Raw genomic sequence first — 18154 nt, 5'->3', positions numbered from 1 at the left:
AAGGGATGGGGAATCCACCCCCTCTCTGGGCAGCCCATTCCAATGCCTGAGCACTCTCTCTGCAAAGAAGTTTTTTCTGCTCTCCAACTTCAATTTCCCCTGGCAGAGCTTGAGCCCATCGTGCCCCCTTGTCCTATTGCTGAGTGCCTGGGAGAAGAGACCAACCTCCACCTGGCCAGAACTTCCCTTCAGGCAGTTCCAGACAGTGCTGAGGTCACCTCTGAGCCTCCTCTTCTCCAGGCTAAAGACCCCCAGCTCCCTCAGCCTCTCCCCACAGCACTTGTGCTCCAGTCCCTTCTCCAGCCTCGTTGCTCTTCTCTGGACCTGCTCCAGCCCCTGTGATGCCATTCCTGTCTTAGTGGGACTGCAGAAATTTCACAGTTCTGTGCTGTCCTTCTGGGGAGATTCATTATCAGTGCAGGGTTTGTTGCTCCAGCAGCTCTCCCTTTCTCCTTGGGGGAAAGGTTGGCAGTGTCATGCCAGTTAGCCATCTGTTCCAGCAGCTTCCCGAGGCTTCTCCCAGCTCTGTGTCCTGCTGTCAGTGCTGTCTGTGGCCTTGCTCTGCTCTGCAGGCACCAGCACACACCCCCAGGCCCTGTGGAGGCTCCCAGAGCTCTGCCTGTGTGTGAGCTTTGCTTCCCTTGTCCCCCCAGCCTTCTGAGGCCTGCCTTGACATGGGATTATGGATGCCTCTAATTACTCCCTGCCCAGACTCCCCAAACTTCTCTTTCAACTTGATTTTGTAAATAAATATGACCTATTTCATTATGCCAGAGCTGCAGGTAGGAACAACATGTCTCTGTTTACTGGGGTTTTTAAATTAATGAAGTTGTGTTGTGTTTAACTCCTTTGTTCCAGCTCAGAGCCTGTGATGGTGGAGTCTCCATGTCCACATCTGCCTCATATTCCTGATGATACAGCTTCCTATTAGCTGCTCATTTTAAATCTCCTCAGCAAGAAGCTGTTCTTTTCCTTAATGCTTGGTTAATAATTGTGTTTCAAATAGACTGTTCAGTTTGTTCCTGACTTGCAGAGAAGTCTGGGAAATTGTTGGTACATACTTTAATAGCAGTGTGGCTGAAAGGAAACAATCCAGCTCTCAAATTTTGTCCCTCTGGTATTTCATAGCCCAGCCATACACACACTGATTTATCCAGCTGTGTACTGCTCTTTGCAGGAGGACTTTGGAGGAGTTTCCAGGTAATTTCTCTTGCAGATTTGATCTACAAAGAGTAATTCTAGCTGGAATACTTGACACCAAAGTTTACTTATATATAAGGAAGCCAGGGAAAACTTGGAAATAAAATTCCTGGATTTTTTAGTAAGTTAGTTCAGTGAAGTAACTTACAAGTATGGAAGATTTCACTTAGGTTGTGGCGATACAAGTGATGGAACTGATTTGCCTGTCTGCTGACAAGAGGAAAACACTGAGAGATTTTCTCTTAGAGGTAACTTGGAGGGGGAACCCTGACCAGCCTTGACATCTCTAGTTGTGCCATGGTGGTGGGAGGGTTAACCTCACTCGGTGCCGCCTCCTTGTGCCACTCTCCCTGGGCAGTATTGATCTCTTATTGATCCCTTGTTGGCAGGAGCCAGGGCCTGTGTGGCACCGTGTGCTGCCTTTTGAAGAGAGAAGGAATTTGTTTCATAGGATCATAGAGTTATCCTGAGCTGGAAGGGACCCACATGGATCATCCCAGTCCAGCTCCTTTTCATCAGCTTTAATGTTTGATGAAATGTGGCTAAAAGCTCAACTAGTAACTCATCATTGTTTGCCTTGGCAAAAGGATGTCAACAGTGAACAACACTGCACTAAATTCTCAAAAAAATGCCTGAGGCTTTTTAGTCTCTGTTCTAGTATTATTTTTGATGCTGTTTTGAAATGCTTTGATTCTGAATTGCACAAGTCCTAGTTTGGAGTTTCTCATTGCCGTTAGGATTGAGATTTTAATTGTGAGGTTGTTTATTAAGCTGAGATTTGATGAAAGGTTGCTGTTTTGCTTGTGTAAGAACTTGCTATCAGAACAGATACCAGCAAGCAAGTGTTCACTCACTGGTTTGAAACTGAAGCCAGTGGGGTGTGGGAAAGACAAACTAACACATTTGGGTGGTTGGGGTCTGGGTTTTGTTCATGTTTTGCTGCTTGATTTAGAAAAATTGGTTCTAAGTCAGACCTGCACTTTTTTTTACCAACTCCACAGGTGATAAAAGTAAACCAGACATCAGAAATTATTTTTTATCAATTTTCTTTTTTGATAGTGATTCTTTTTATATCCCTTCATCCATCTATTCTTTTGTATTTCTCCTCACATGAATTCTGCCTCTTTTTTGTCCCAAAGGGATGTCTTGTCTTCCTTTGCCTCATAATTAGTAGCAATTGATCCCCTTACTATTTTGATTTGAAAGTGCCAAGTAATAACGACCTCCCAGGTTCCCCTCTATTGTAATTCCAGTGTGATTTCTCAGTACATTAAAGGTGTTGCTTTCTCTGTCAGTATAATCTCTAGGCAGGCAGGGAATTACGTAAATTGGGGTCAGAAAAGGGTCCTTGAGACATTCTGAAAATGTTCTTCGTGCTTTTGAAGGATAGAGCAGCTTGATGGGTGGACTCAGGGCAAGTTATCAGTGCTGAATTCCCAGAGTCACCGTGTGCCAATCCAGGGCCCACTGGATTCCAAGCAAAGCTTGCTTGTGATAAAAGCTTTGGATGAAACCTTGTCTAACAAGCTCACAATGAACACCATAAAAAATGGGTTTAGTGGAATAAGCACACCAGCCCTTCAAAAATGGTCTTTTTAATTCAAATCTTGTTCATGTTAATTGGCTCATTTATAAAGAAAAAAGAGAACATAAACAAAAAAAAGCTAATTAGTCTCATAACTTCAGTGATATCATTATCTGAATTATTTTTTTCAAGCTGTGTAACAGCAGAAATGGTTTAAAGTGGCTTTTCCAGTGCTAGACTAGCTGGAATTACATCAAGTCGTGACTCTGTGCTGTGTTTGGTGCCAGGACTGCCCACCTGGCTGAGCTGTGCCTCAGGAGTGCTGCTCACTGGGCACAGAGGGTCTCACCTGCCTGTTGGTACCCAATCCTAACTATGTGTTTCTGCTTTGTTCCAGGTTATGTTTCACACTATGTGCTGACTGTCTGTACTTACAGAAGATATTTAAAAACAAACAGACTTTTTCCCCCAAGATTTTGATTCCAGTGGAATCTGTGCTTTAGATTTTTGTCCTGTCGGTTAACTCCTGAAGCAATGCCTGTACAAGCTCCACAATGGACGGATTTTCTCTCCTGCCCGATTTGCACACAGACTTTCGACGAAACGATCCGGAAGCCCATCAGCTTGGGGTGCGGCCACACTGTCTGCAAGATGTGCCTCAACAAGCTCCACCGGAAGGCGTGTCCCTTTGACCAGACCACTATCAACACAGACATTGAGCTCCTGCCTGTCAACTCGGCCTTGCTGCAGCTCGTGGGCGCTCAGGTACAGTGCTTTTTATTTAGTTATTGATTTATATCTGTCTTTATATTGTTTTCTTTCTTTCAGGAGGACAAGTCATGACTAATAAAGAATATGGCACTGTGTTGATGGTGTGTAGAGTACTTGTCATGTGAAAGGGAGGAGAGACAAATGCAAAGACTTCTGGTCCCACTTGTATTAATATAAAGTTAATAGCTATAAGTGCCCTCGGGATAATCAAAGCTTTATGAACCCAGCACTGCTGTCAAACTAGGACAGAACACAGGCTGGAAAGGTTTTTGACTCCCCTATGAGGACCTCACTTAAGCCAAGGAAACTTCTTAGCAATAAGCACCTCCAGACAATTAGAGCCTTATGTTTCCCAACACTGCCTAACAACACGGCTAGCACAGATTGGAAGAATTTCTAACCTCTGCTCTGAGACCACACTTAATAGCTAGAAAAGAACTGTCCCCACAACAGCTCCCGAAGTAACATTGATTAATACAAGTATGTGACAGTTATTGTGGGTTTTGCATTGCCAGTGAGAACGTTCAGCTGCAAGATTGTATTTAATTGATAACAAAAGACCCCAAAAGAAACCAGCACAAAGCACATTTTATAGAGACAAACACACCAAACTCAAGTTTACAGAAACTAGCAACAAAAACTACTAACTAGAAACACAGCCACCTAAAACACTTCTCTAGACACTCTCAATAACATAGGGCAATAAAATATCTTGCACACCACTCTGTGTGTAACACAAAACAAAAGGAAAGAACAGAGACAGAGCTGCTTCTTATCAACACACATGTTGAGAAAGAAGCTGCACACTGAAAGCAAAGTGTAAAGCAAGTTACTGTTATTACTATTATAGTCTCAAACACAGTTAGTAAAGAAGATGCTTATAGAGTAAGAATCAAAGTAGCTGTCAGCATAAGATGTAAGATAAGATGTATAAAGGAACAAGCTTTGTAAGAAAGTTAAGAAAGTATAGAGTATAGAAAGCACATGGTTTCCTTACTCCTACATTGTTCCAGGAAGTAAAAGGAGGCAGGACAAGCTGCCAGCAGTTACACCTGCAGAGACATGGCATTTTCTCTCCCTTCGGTTGCAATTAAAACTGCACTTCTTTTTATACCTTTTTTCTTCCTTCAGGTGGTTTCGTGTGGGTAAAGTCAATGTTGAGGGGGTGCTACAGTTGCCTGAGGGGGTGGCCCCTTGAGTAGTCATAGAAGATATGGCAAAGGAGGGCTGTGTCATTCTTTAACAACACTCTACCCTTTGTTAAGCTTATCGGTTTGAAAGCTTTTGTCCTCGGCTGGCAGCATCCCTCCAGGGGGCTGAGGCGTTTCTCTCAACTCATCAAGGGCCATCACCCCACAGCACTCATCTGCCTTTTTGTAAATGCCTACGGAAAGTAGCAGAGGTGCCTGGAATAACAACCTTGATTCTGCCGGTTGCTGACTGTGATTTTTGTTACATCTAATTCAGTGTTACCTTGGGCTGTCACCAGAATGGGTTTGTTCTGCTCCCTGTGTTCTGTCCTAACTGCTGCCTAGTCATGGTCTGCTGAAAGGATGCGCTGGCTCACTGAGCTTGTTTTGTGGGAAGCCATTCTTCTGTTGTAGGTCACGTGCCTCACTGTACTCACCCTACCAGACCTGTGGCCAGTTGTCCCAAGAGCAGGAGGGGAGTTGTAAGGGAAGAGGGGCAGACCCCTTTGGTAGCAGGCCTTACACAGCCATATAGAATCATAGAATGGATTGGGTTGGAAAAGACCTCCGAGATCATCAAGTCCAACCCTTGGTCCAACTCCAGGCCCTTTACCAGATCATGTTCATTATGTTTAATTTGAAACTGTGCACTGGAACTGCAGCTTCCTGAGCTGATATGTTATGCTAAATCCGTGTAGGTGGATGGGGGAAGCCTGCCCCAGACTCCTCTTTTTGCTGGAGTAGGCACTGGTGAGATCAGCTGAAGGGGTGACTGATGGGCATGAGTGGCCCCGGTGCTGACGACCCCAGGAAAGGGGCAGGGGTGTTGTAATAGGGTGAGTTCTGCAGTTCCTGGAAAAATGAGGCTGAGCACCATAGAGAGTTCAGGAAAAAAACCCAGTATTTTTATTACAAGAGTGACCAAATAGCAGGAACCCAAAGAGAAGGGAGAGAGAAGGGAAACTAAAGCAAGAACCAAGAGCACGAGCCCTCTCACCTTTTTTTGAGCCTGCTAGAGACGTCTGCATGGGGGGAAGAGGCCTCCACCCCCCTGGGAAGAAGTCACAGACCCTGCTGCTCACTCTTGTTCACTCTTTCTTTCTCTTCTCTCTTTCCCCTTGCTCTTCCACCAACAGCTCTCCAACCAACAGGAGAGACTCAAGTAACTTTAGTTTATGCAAAGTCTGTTTTCAAGGATGAAACTTTCACTTTATCAGCTTTTGTTCCCTAGAACTTGGCAGGAAAAGGATAAATCTTTTCACAGGTGGCAATGGCAAAAACAGGGACCAGAATGTCAACAGTTTTAATTCCTGATAGAGGTGTCTGGAAAGCAGGATCACCCTGTTAACTTGCAGCACAGACCTGAATTGGCATAAGCTTATCATGGTGGCTTCCTGTGACCCACACACCTCCCAAGGCTGGACAGCCTTGTGCACTGGGGAGGGGAGGGGTGAGCAGTGAAAGGTAAATGGGTGCAGTTAACCTTGAGGGGTTATTGTTTTGGTTTGTTCTGCCTGTGTGTCTGGGCTCGGCGGAGATAAGGCTGCAGAAAATTCAGTGAGATCCATCCTTCATGGAAGAGGAGAAAATCGTGCAGGAGCGTGTAAGGTGTGGAGGAAAGAACAGTGTTCTCATGTTGCTTTTTGTTGGGTACTGGGACCTAGAGATCCAGATACGCTTTTGCCACTTTGTAGTTCATCAGGTACTGTGGATGCTTTGGTGGTGGGTTTTTGTGCTGTATGGCATAGAAGGTATTTCAGAAGCTTAAAATGCATTGGTGTTTCTGCCTGTGCTGAGTGACTCATCCTGCTCTGCAGGAGAAAGCAGTGAGGCTGTGCACTCCCATTTCTGTGATGTGCCACCATCTTTGAAGAGCTTCCAGGCAGTATGAGATCTGTGGGTGATGCCTTAAATAAATATTGTAATTCTCTTTTTCAATTATGTCTTCCTTCTTCTCTGGAGTCTCTAGATTAGTTTCAGGCACTCAGCAGTAGGACAAGGGGGCACGATGGGCTCAAGCTCTGCCAGGGGAAATTAAAGTTGGAGAGCAGAAAAAAATTCTTTGCAGAGAGAGTGCTCAGGCATTGGAATGGGCTGCCCAGAGAGGGGGTGGATTCCCCATCCCTGGAGGTTTTTCAGCTGAGCTTGGCCGTGGCACTGAGTGCCATGATCTGGTAAAGGGACTGGAGTTGGACCAAGGGTTGGACTTGATGATCTCAGAGGTCTTTCCAACCCAATCGATTCTATACCCAGATGTCCACACTTGAGATAAATGTATTTTTTCCTCCTTGCATTTTTTTGGTTGGTTTGTGTGTGTTTGTTAAGCTGTATGAGAAACTGTGTGATGAACTTGATCTTTGCCTGAATTAAAATTTTCATAAAAACAGGATCTTCTGGGACAAAATGGAAATCCACCCTTCCTCTGTATGGGTAACTGAGGATTTAATTCTGGTTTTGCTTGTTAGCCAGCCAGTTTTCTCATCCATATGTGTGAGGAATGAATAAGGAAGAGAGGCTTTATAGCATTGTTTGTCTTGAGAGCACTCTGAGCATTAAGTCTGACTCCAAACTAATGACAGCACTTCGTGCTCCTTTTTACATCTTGTCTGTGATCAGGATTCACAGGACTTGCTCCCTGATGACCCTCAAGGTGCAAATGCCACCAAAAGAGACAGTATTCCCACGCCCCTTATTTGCCACTCACTGCTCCCAGCATTCTGGTGCCTGAACAATAATCGTGGATCTCAGCTGGGTGTTTATTACTGACAAACTTTCCCCTTAAGAGAAGTTTGCACCACCTTCCCAGCCAGCTCCTGATTCCTAATGGGAATGAAATCAGCTTCAGCTCAACTCACCTTCTTTTCTCTTCCTGTCCCTTCCTGGCAGCTCTTGGAGTGTTCCCCACACTATGGAGTGTTACCAAATACAGTGTTTCCCTGTGGAGGACAGGGAAACAGTTGCTGTTTCCAATTAGTCTATGGCCGTTTTAAAAATATTTTTCTATAAAAGGGCTTGGTTAAGGAAAAATTCTAAAAAATAAAAAGATATCTTAGACCAGCTAGTGTTTTTGGCCTGTCCTGTTAAGAAGGTGGGCTCTCTTTGGTACATATCAGCAAAAATGGTCTGTGAGCAGCAATCTGGCTTTCAAAGCATGAGTGGTATCAACTTCCACTGAAACCAAGCCCATCTTCTTGTTCCACTTCATGGTTTAGTTTCAGGAGGGTCTGTGTGTCATTAGTGTCCCTTAATCTCCTACAAACACCTGTAAACCTTAACCTGAGTCTGTGGACATGTGTAATGCCTTATTTTTAAAGTATAAACTCAAACCCCCCAGGTTTCATTTTAGAAGGAAATGCAGTGCAGCACAATTAAAGCTTTTATCTGCGAGGGGGGAGAACAGTTTGTTCTTTTCCCTTTGGGGAGACTTCTGAGAAGTTCATACTTTTATCCCTGCCATCCGATCCTGTCAGATCTCGGAAGCTCAGCAGGGTCAGCCCCGGATTAGTGCTTGGATGGGAGACCTCCTGGGAAATGCCGGGTGCTGTAGGTTCTAGTCCTGAGGACTTCACTGGCACTGTCCAAGCTCGCTCGGCCGTGGCAGATGAACCTCAGGACTGAAACGGTGGGGCCAGTTCTGTGCACGCTGAGCCTCACCTAAAATCCACTGCGCAGGCTGGAAGGGCACGTGGGGACAGCCCTGCCCAAATCTGCGTTCGTGAAGCCGAGCCACACACACACACACCATGTGCGAAGTGCTTTGTTGCTGGAGGCAGCGAAGGAGACCAGGCAGTTTAAAGAAACAAATCTGTGCTGCTGTGCCTGGCAACAATGACCGTATTCCAGGTCAGGTCCCTTTGGCTTTTGCACAGGCACAGGGGGTGAGATAAGCAGGACTGTACTTTGGGGAAAACGGACTAAATTTGTCACACAGTCACCTGGGAAAGCAGTAACCTATTTCTCTGACTGCAGCATTCTCTGTCACTTTAGTGGTGAGAAGAGTTGTTTTCTTGCTTGAATTACAGACTCTTTCTCAGTTTTCCCTCTCCCCACCCCTTTCCAAAAATGGAACCTGTTGCCCAGATTATGTGAAAATTTACTGTTGCAGGGACTCAGGTTCCTGCCCGTTCCCCTGTGGCATGTTACATGTCAGCAGTGGTTGCAGGGGCTGTTTTGGGAGGCAGTGGCCATGGAATCATGGAATGGTTTGGGTTGGAAGGGACCGTAAAGTTCATATCATTCCACCCCTGCCATGGGCACCATCCACTATCCCAGATTGCTCCAAGTCCCATCCAACCTGGCCTTGGACACTGGGGAGATGGGGAGTTCCACACCTCTCTGATTGGGTTTTTCAGCCCACACAGAGCTCAGTTCAGCCATGTAAGATGAGTGGGCAGGAGGGATTGTAAGGGGAAGATGAGAATTATTCTGGGAGAGCTGGAAATAGCTGAGGGCCTGAGCAGAGCGTGTTGTGAGGGAAGGGAGGCACCATGGCTGGGGCACAGATCAGCAGGGCACCCCTGGATACTTTGCTTCTTGGAGTTCTTGGGCAAAGAAACCCCTTAGGCCTGTTCCTATGGCAATGATGTTTAGAATTTTGGCTTTTCAGGCACCACACATTACTCACTATGTGCAACTATTTTCAGCATTCACCTGGCTGGTGTTTTGAAGGTACATAACCATGATTCTGTCATCTGACATCTTCCCTCATGTGTTTTAACCTGTGAAGCAGCAGCATGCACGTTCCAGACAGGTGACAAGAGTGACAGAAATGCCTGTTGGGCTTTAATTTCTGTCACAGTCTCGTGCTGGACACGATAGATGCAACCCTAGACATTAGGCAATGGAATGGTGTACATGATGAGAGAGTGGGTGGAGTGATGTTAACTCACAGCCCTTTCAAAAGGGGAAGGTTGCAATTGCAGAGCTATTAGAGGCATGTTTGGTAATTTTTTATTGTAACTTTTGGTGAAATGAAAGTGCCACAAAAGAGGAATTGTCTGTGAAGAAGTTGTCCTTAATGTAAACCTTTGAGAAACTGAAGGCAGTGCACTTTGGCTTTTTGGTTTGGCTTTTTGGTTTGCTTTTTTTTTTGGGCAGGAAGAAGGGAGGGGAAATAGTTGGAGAAACAGTTTTCAAAGCAGACAAAAAGGGGTTTGGTCTGTTTAACATGTTCTCATTCCGTGCAATTAGATGTCTAATGGTAATTGCTGACAACTCAAGCTGACATCCTTCATCAAATTACACTTAAATCACCAATTCAGAATCACTGCCTGGTATGAGATGATGCTTTAGCATTCCTTTCCAGTCCCCTTCCTCATGACATCATGAGCTGCCTCTTCCCACACCCCAAGCCATGCGGATGGGCAGCATTCCAGTGCCAGGAAACTCCAGGCATTGCCACGGCAGGCACACAAACCCAGCACAAACCTACAGCAGTTCAACAGCTGAGATAATTCTTCTTGTCTTGCTCTGGTTCCCCTTGGGAGGTGTTGATTACATAATGTCAATATATTTGCAGTGGAAACTGGGATCAGGGTGTGGTGTCTGAGAGAGTGGAATATGGAATGAGGATGAAAATAATGAACTCACTCTGCAGGCCATCTATTCTGGGGCTCGTGAGAGAGGCTGTAAACAGCACTGACCAAGGGGTCATGCATGCTATTAAAAGGATACTTTGCAAAGAGGAAGTGAAAATACTTTGGAGTTGAATTATTTCTCAGTTGTTCCTCAGCAATTTCACAATGGAGCCAAAATGAAAATTCATGTTTCCTGTGACTTTTATGAAACATTTCTTTACAATTTTTCTCTCTGGGTATAGAATCACAAAATCGATTGGGTTGGAAAAGACCTCCGAGATCATCAAGTCCAATCCTTGGTCCAACTCCAGTCCCTTTACCAGATCATGGCACTCAGTGCCACAGCCAAGCTCAGTTGAAAAACCTCCAGGGATGGGGAATCCACCCCCTCTCTGGGCAGCCCATTCCAATGCCTGAGCACTCTCTCTGCAAAGAGTTTTTTTCTGATGTGAAGCTTCCGTTTCCCCTGGCAGAGTTTGAGCCCGTGCCCCCTTGTCCTATATGCTGTTCTTACAGTTATTCTAACCCTAAAATATTAAAATAAGTCTTAGAATTGCATAGAACAGTACCAATAAAAGAAAAATTACTGGTAAATTTTATTGTGAGGTGCATTGCATGAGTGAAGGTGAAGTGTCTGTGTGTAGAAATAAATGCAGGTAGTGTGAAGCAGCTGATTAACTCCTGGAGGTTGTTCTGTGCCAGGTTTTCCCGGGGCAGAGGGGAGCTCTGTGTTAGCTCTGAGACAGCCCTTGTGTCTTGCTGGTGGCTTTGTGCTGTGTCTGGCATTCCAAAGGGCTGCTCTCAGTGTGTGCTAAACCCACTGCCATTCAGGGCCAAATCCAGGGCTGAGCATGGCTTCCTGTGCCATGGCTGTCCCCAGCCCCTTTGTCTGCTGGGGCTGTGTTTGGGTTGTCACTGGTGTGGCTGGGATGGCTGCAGGGATAAGGGGGAATGTGCATGAATTCTGTGCCAGCAAAAAATACGGCAGGGATGGTGCAGTCTCTGTGTGTGATGTGTAGTTTGATCAGTGAGCCGGTCCTGGTGGGTAACATCTCCCTGCTAAAGTGGCAGTGGCTTAGAAAGGGAGGTATGGAATATTCTGTTTGCACTCAAGTAAAGAAAGGAAGTCTCAGGAAAGATACTGAGGGGCTGGAGCGGGGCCAGAGAAGAGCAACGAGGCTGGAGAAGGGACTGGAGCACAAGTGCTGTGGGGAGAGGCTGAGGGAGCTGGGGGTGTTTAGCCTGGAGAAGAGGAGGCTCAGAGGTGACCTCAGCACTGTCTGGAACTGCCTGAAGGGAAGTTGTGGCCAGGTGGGGGTTGGTCTCTTCTCCCAGGCACTCAGCAATAGGACAAGGGGGCACGATGGGCTCAAGCTCTGCCAGGGGAAATTGAAGTTGGAGAGCAGAAAAAAATTCTTTGCAGAGAGAGTGCTCAGGCATTGGAACGGCCTGCCCAGAGAGGGGGTGGATTCCCCATCCCTGGAGGGTTTTCAGCTGAGCTTGGCCGTGGCACTGAGTGCCATGATCTGGTAAAGGGACTGGAGTTGGACCAAGGTTTGGACTTGATGATCTCGGAGGTCTTTTCCAACCCAATCCATTCTGTGATTCTAAATATTGAAGATGTAATAGTTGTTTCCCAAATTCCAAGAAATTAGTCAAGCCAAGACTGTTGTGGCAGTGTGGTCTGACCTCTGTAAGATACAGTTGTGAAATCTCCTTTTGCTGAAAGCTTTCTTGCTTACAGACACACAAACCCAAAAACCAAGACACCCCAAACAAACAGTCCCAAAATTAAAACCAAAAAGCCCAGAACATCACAAGATAACTGCAGTCAGTGAAAAGGCCACCCTTACTGTCTCAGTGTGATAGATCTTGGCTTTGGTTTTCCCTTTGATAGGAGTGAAAGAGGCTGTGCCTGGTTCAGGTTATCTTGATTATGTCAGTTTTGGGATGGTATCAACTATCTTAATTGCAGCTGACACCTTGCACTCTCAGGCTGTTTTTTGTTCCCTGCTGTACAGGCAACAGTTAATGGTAGATAGTAACTTTATTTTGCCCTGTGTGTCAGATGAGCAGCTTAGCAGAGACTTGTGTAAGGAGAGGTGTGATTATATCATTGAAACATTGCTGTCTATTAAAATTGATAAGAAACCTCCTGGCCACGTGGGTGATGAGAACTGAATGTCTGTATATACTCACATTTTCTGTGTATTTCCTGCTTTTATTTGGTGCTGCCATCACAGGGCTGCTGTTCCCAGGCTGGGTTGCACGTGAAGGTGGGCAGGTTTGTGGCTGTGTTTAACTGAAGCATTAAAGGCTTGTGCTTTCAGATTGAGGGCCTGGGTTGGTCCCTGTAAGCAGCTCTGTGGGATTAGTGTGCTGTTATTGCCACTGGGAGAGGGATTGACTTGGAAATAGAACTCGAAGTCTGTTTGCACTTCCACAGCATATGCAAAACATGCTTGTGTTTAGTCTTTGGAGAAATTCTGATTCTCTGTGCTGTCATATTGGGTTGAGTGCTGAATAGTGATGTTGAGAAATGTTAGTACAGAGCTCTACTGCAGCCTCAAATTTGCTTAAAGCTGTAAGAATTTACCTGGAGGAAAGCAAAAACAGAATCATAACTTGGGGAGGGGGTGGTCCAAATCCCTTTGAAAAATCCTGGTTTCTGCTGAGTGTCTGCATGAAGAAATAAATGTCACCTGGGAAAAAAACAAACCCAAACAAACCAAACAGATGTTAGGGGTGTGTTCATATGTAGTGCACAGCATTACTTGGTCTTGCTGCTTGATAATTTGGTCTAGTCAGAATATGTTCCAAGGGTATCATAGTGTATTTGCTGCTAAATCTGTTCCTCCCACTAATCTAAGTAGCTGTAATCATTTATCCCTGGATGATTTTAGAGCTGTGAGGCCCTAGATACAAATAGGTACTTATCTGCAGACCAGGGTACTTCTGATTATATTTTTCCCCTGATTTTTTTTCTTTGGCCAGCCAGCTTTTAGGGATGTCTCAATGTGTGTTATTTTAGCCAAAGTTTTGTAGTTACAGGAAGTGCCACGTTAAGCCTTCTGCCTCTAATTCCTGTCAGTCACTAAATAAAGGAAGTCTACTAATTACAAATGCTCTGTCTTTTTGTTTTCATTTTCACTGGGCTTTTCTGTGCTATTTGTTCAGTTAACAAGCTGCAAAATGCTTACTACTACAGAAAAAAACACAGAAGGGGAATAAAACAGGAAATGCTTCATAGTAACAAGTGTTTGTAAGCATGACTGCTGCTTATTTATGCATATTCATGCACGTGTCATCTCTCCTCAGGTTCCTGAGCAGCAGCCAATTACTTTATGCAGTGGAGCTGAAGATACCAAGCATTATGAGGAGGGCAAGAAATGCGTGGAAGAACTGGCATTGTACCTCAAACCACTCAGCAGCGCCAGAGGTAGTGCCTGCTTTGCTCCTTTGGACTGTCAGATGCAAAATAAACTACCCAAATGATCAGTTAGTCTGTTTGGAAAATGGACATAAACCTAGTTTAGAAACAAACTGAAACAGATTTCCTAAACAATAAGGTCATGTTTTCTTGGTGGGGAAGGGGGTGTGGAATGGAAGGTGTCAAAAGTAATTCTGAGAAAAGCCTGAGTTATTTGGCTGGGACAAACTCTAAATTGATTTGACCTCTGCAGACTAAGTAAAAACAGACTTTTTTCAGTTCTGCTTTGTGATAACTGTAGTAATTCAGCTTGTCTGTAGAGGAGGAATAAATTGAAATGAGAAAGCTACTGCATGCAGGGATATATGAGAGAAATTATAATACTCTGTTTATACAAGAGCTGTATCAGTCTTGAGTAATTCTGATGTAGCAAATCTGCACTGTGTTCAATAGTATGGATTTTATCTGTACCACATATTCAGGATTTGGACAGTCTGTCAGCACAACGAGTGGAGCTGAGCATCCTGGGCATCAGGTTTTCAGAAATTAATTGAATGAAGTTGTCTCAGTCTCTCTGCCCAGTGCTGTGTGATAGCAGTGTCACTCTGGGTAGCAGTGGCCCAGTATGGCCAGTGAGTCACTCAGTCCTTTATCTGGGTTCAGTGGCTCCCAGCACGTTTGTGAATCAGAGCTTTTGCACCCCTGGCAGTTCAGGACTCATGTGTAAGCTCAGCTTGGCTGAGCCAAGGCAGTGAGTAGAGAGACCAGATGTGGGCAGGAAACTCAATGTCTTGTGAAAACAAACAAGGTGCAGGTGTTCCCTGATGTCCATGAATAAGGAATCATAGAATTAAAGAATCACAGAATGGATTGGGTTGGAAAAGACCTCCAAGATCATCAAGTCCAACCCTTGATCCAACCCCACTGTGATCACCAGCCCAGGGCACTCTGTGGATCAAGACGTGGTGGATTCTCACTCAGTGCCACATCCATAGAATCACAGAATGGATTGGGTTGGAAAAGTCCTCTGAAATCATCAAGTCCAACCCTTGGTCCAACTCCAGTCCCTTTACCAGATCATGGCACTCAGTGCCACAGCCAATCTTGGTTTAAAAACTGATGAATTGGGAATCCGTACAGGAGGGTGTGGGACAAACAACCAGTGTGGGGACGGGATTCATTAGAGGTTCCATCTCAAGTCACAAGACTTCAACCTGTGGGGAAGCTGACTGCCAGGAGACTGCTTTTAATGCTGTATAAAACAAGCTGGCAAAAAGGAGCTTCTGCTCTGCCTTGTCTGGTGCTCTGTTTGACAGAGTGGGCATCAGGAGAACTGGGTTTGCCCTGTACAGGAGTCACTGAAGGCTGGCACAAGGGGAGGAAATATGATTCTGTTTCATTATTATTATTATTCTGTTCCATTTTGTTTTGAAGGTGTGGGTCTCAACAGTACTACCCAGAGCGTGCTGAGCCGTCCCATGCAGAGGAAACTTGTGACACTGGTGCACTGCCAGCTGGTGGAGGAGGAAGGGCGCATCAGGGCCATGCGGGCAGCACGGTCCCTGGGCGAGAGGACAGTCACAGAGCTCATCCTGCAGCACCAGAACCCTCAGCAGCTCTCCTCCAACCTCTGGGCTGCAGTGAGAGCCAGAGGGTGCCAGTTCCTGGGGCCAGGTGGGTGACATGGCAGTGCCACTGCTGTGCTGGGAGCAGTTAGAGCTGATAAATGGCTGTCAGGTTGCCTGGGTGGCTTTATGAGGCAGCAGCTTAATTTTGTAATAGTAGGTTTTCAGAATTAATGGTATGTCTTTGGGCTGCTGTCATGGACTTCCTTGCATTTTTAGTGCTTTTACAAGTCTTCTGTAATATTCAGAATTATGTGCGTCCTTTTGTTCTTCTCATAAGATAAATGGGAAATAGTTTCTTGCAATTCCTTGAAGAATCCCAGAATCACAGACTATTCTGAGTTGGAAGGGACCCACAAAGATCACCAAGTCCAACTCTTAAGTCAGTGGCCCACACAGGGGATTGAACCCATGACCTTGGCATTATTACAACCAAGTTTTAACCAACTGAACTGATCTCAGGGTCAAGTAAGACCCTTGTAATAAAAACAAGTTTACTAGAAGTGACTGGCCTTGGCTTCTTTGCCTTCTCTAGGGCCGTAAACATACAAAGCAGTTGTGGGGATGGTTTTGTTACAGTTAATGTGTATGTATTTTTAAAAAAGTTACATATTTAGAAATTAAATTCCTTTGGTTAGAATACTGGGAAAAGTAAATTTTGCTTAAAATAAAGTCTCATTATGGGAAACACAGGCTTCACTTGCTGAGTCTTGAAATATGCAGCCTGTTTCTTAAAGTAGTGATGCTTTTCCCCACTGGATCAGATTGAGAAGGGCTGACTTTGGTACCACTCCAGGGAAGAGAGAGCCTTGTTACCAAGCTGAATAGCAGTGCTGCAGCACCTGGCTCGTTTGTGTGGGCACTCACTGCTCTTCTGCTGCATGGCAGTGAACCTTGCCCTTCCTCAGCCTGTCAGCTTTTTCTGCTGGGACCACTGTGGGATGTAGATAACACACTTGGAAAGCTCTTACATTAACAGTGAAGAGGTGTATGGACAGGAACAAAGGAGTCTTTCTATCAGATGGTACCCAAAATAGATATAATAATAACAATAAAAAATACAGGTTAAAAGTCATGTTTTCCCCAGCCACAGTCTGGGAATCTGGAGGTTTTCCTTCCCTCTTTGCCCTCCCTTTCTTGCTGGATAGGTTGTGCAGAAATCTTGCTTGGGCTTCTCTCATACTGTTCTTCTCTTCCCCCACCCTCAGCAATGCAAGAGGAGGCTTTAAAGCTGGTCCTGCTGGCTCTGGAAGATGGATCTGCTCTGTCACGGAAGGTCTTGGTTCTCTTTGTGGTGCAGAGGCTGGAGCCACGATTCCCTCAGGCTTCCAAAACCAGCATTGGGCACGTTGTCCAGCTCCTTTACAGGGCCTCATGCTTCAAGGTAAGAAGGTTCTGCTTGGAGACTTCTTAATGCTATGAAAACTGTTGGTTTGCACTTTCAGGGTTCATTGTCCCATAACATTAAATGTGCTTAGAAATATGAGTAGTTGTAGAAAGTGTTGCTTGTTAAGTGCCATGTGTGTTTGGAGAGTTCTTTGTACAGCTGTGATGGCTGAAACCTCAGCTTGGAGCTGTGAAGCCAGGGCTTGACTCTGTCCAGTTTAGTAGATGCACAGCTACAAAACCTGGATGTAAGCCAGCATTCTTATCTCCTCACAAGTGGCTCAAAGCTGGAGAATCCCTGCTTCTGTTAATTCACTGGTGATGTGGTTAGAAACAAAGAAATATGAGCCTCTTAGACATGAGGGTTGTATGAAGGGACCTTAAGATGCTTAGTGTACTTTACAGTATTATTAAATCATTAGATCCCTTACTAGGTGCTCAACCTTAGTGTTACTGACTTTTGCTAAATGAGTAGAAAAATGCTTTGGTTTCGCTAGTTGTACCCTCAAAATTCTGAAATGCAGATCTTGATCTTGATCAGAGAAGTAAGATGTGGGTGCTGTAAAGTCATTTAGGAAGTGTGACACTTCCACCATGTCAGACAAAATGATGTTTTGTATACATTTTATAGCAGTTCATCTCCTCATAGAGTGTATTATTTTAGTAGAATCTGATGTTCACAGCATATCATCACAGAATCACAGAGTGGATTGGGTTGGAAGAGACCTCTGAGATCATCAAGTCCAACCCTTGGTCCAACTCCAGTCCCTTTACCAGATCATGGCACTCAGTGCCATGGCCAAGCTCAGTTGAAAAACCTCCACCCCCTCTCTGGGCAGCCCATTCCAATGCCTGAGCACTCTCTCTGCAAAGAAGTTTTTTCTGCTCTCCAACTTCAGTTTCCTCTGGCAGAACTTGAGCCCATCGTGCCCCCTTGTCCTATTGCTGAGTGCCTGGGAGAAGAGACCAACACCCACCTGGCCAGAACTTCCCTCATACTTGAGTTTAGTTTGGGAGCACTTAGCTGCTGACTGAAGATGTCACTTCACATGTGCTCTGGCTTATCCTGCTTAATTGCATTGTGCTCATTTGTGCCGACCAGGTGACCAAGCGAGACGAGGACTCGTCCCTGATGCAGCTGAAGGAGGAGTTCCGGACCTACGAGGCCCTGAGGAGGGAGCACGACTCGCAGATCGTGCAGATCGCGATGGAGGCGGGGCTGCGCATCGCCCCTGACCAGTGGTCCTCGCTGCTCTACGGGGACCAGTCGCACAAGTCCCACATGCAGAGTATCATCGACAAGGTAAAGCACCTCGGGGCAGCCCAGCCCATCCTGTTTGCAACCAGCTGTGGTGGGTTTCAGTGCTTGTAACGCTGAACTTGCAATCTATGCCCACGGGTACTCACCCACTAATCATTTATCCTTTTGTTCCAAAGACCATTAACCCTAA

General features: G+C 45.5%; 1 protein-coding gene across 3 annotated transcripts in view; it reads left to right on the top strand.

Moving 5' to 3' along the window:
• Nucleotides 1–18154, top strand: part of RC3H1 (ring finger and CCCH-type domains 1) — a 78810-nt gene that overhangs the window by 20617 nt on the left and 40039 nt on the right. For all 3 annotated transcript variants that reach the window (XM_071565830.1, XM_071565829.1, XM_071565832.1), the window contains 5 exons: nucleotides 3123–3490; nucleotides 13581–13701; nucleotides 15127–15366; nucleotides 16526–16701; nucleotides 17806–18006. In XM_071565830.1, the coding sequence (XP_071421931.1) occupies nucleotides 3260–3490; nucleotides 13581–13701; nucleotides 15127–15366; nucleotides 16526–16701; nucleotides 17806–18006 (969 nt within the window). In that variant the 5' untranslated portion in view covers nucleotides 3123–3259. Of the gene's footprint in view, nucleotides 1–3122; nucleotides 3491–13580; nucleotides 13702–15126; nucleotides 15367–16525; nucleotides 16702–17805; nucleotides 18007–18154 lie in introns of those variants that run through there.

The sequence above is a fragment of the Pithys albifrons genome, chromosome 10, assembly GCF_047495875.1.
Source record: "Pithys albifrons albifrons isolate INPA30051 chromosome 10, PitAlb_v1, whole genome shotgun sequence".
Classification (NCBI taxonomy): Eukaryota; Metazoa; Chordata; class Aves; order Passeriformes; family Thamnophilidae; genus Pithys; species Pithys albifrons.
The sequence above is the reverse complement of the archived record's forward strand: the minus strand, read 5'-3'. Positions and strand labels throughout refer to the sequence as shown.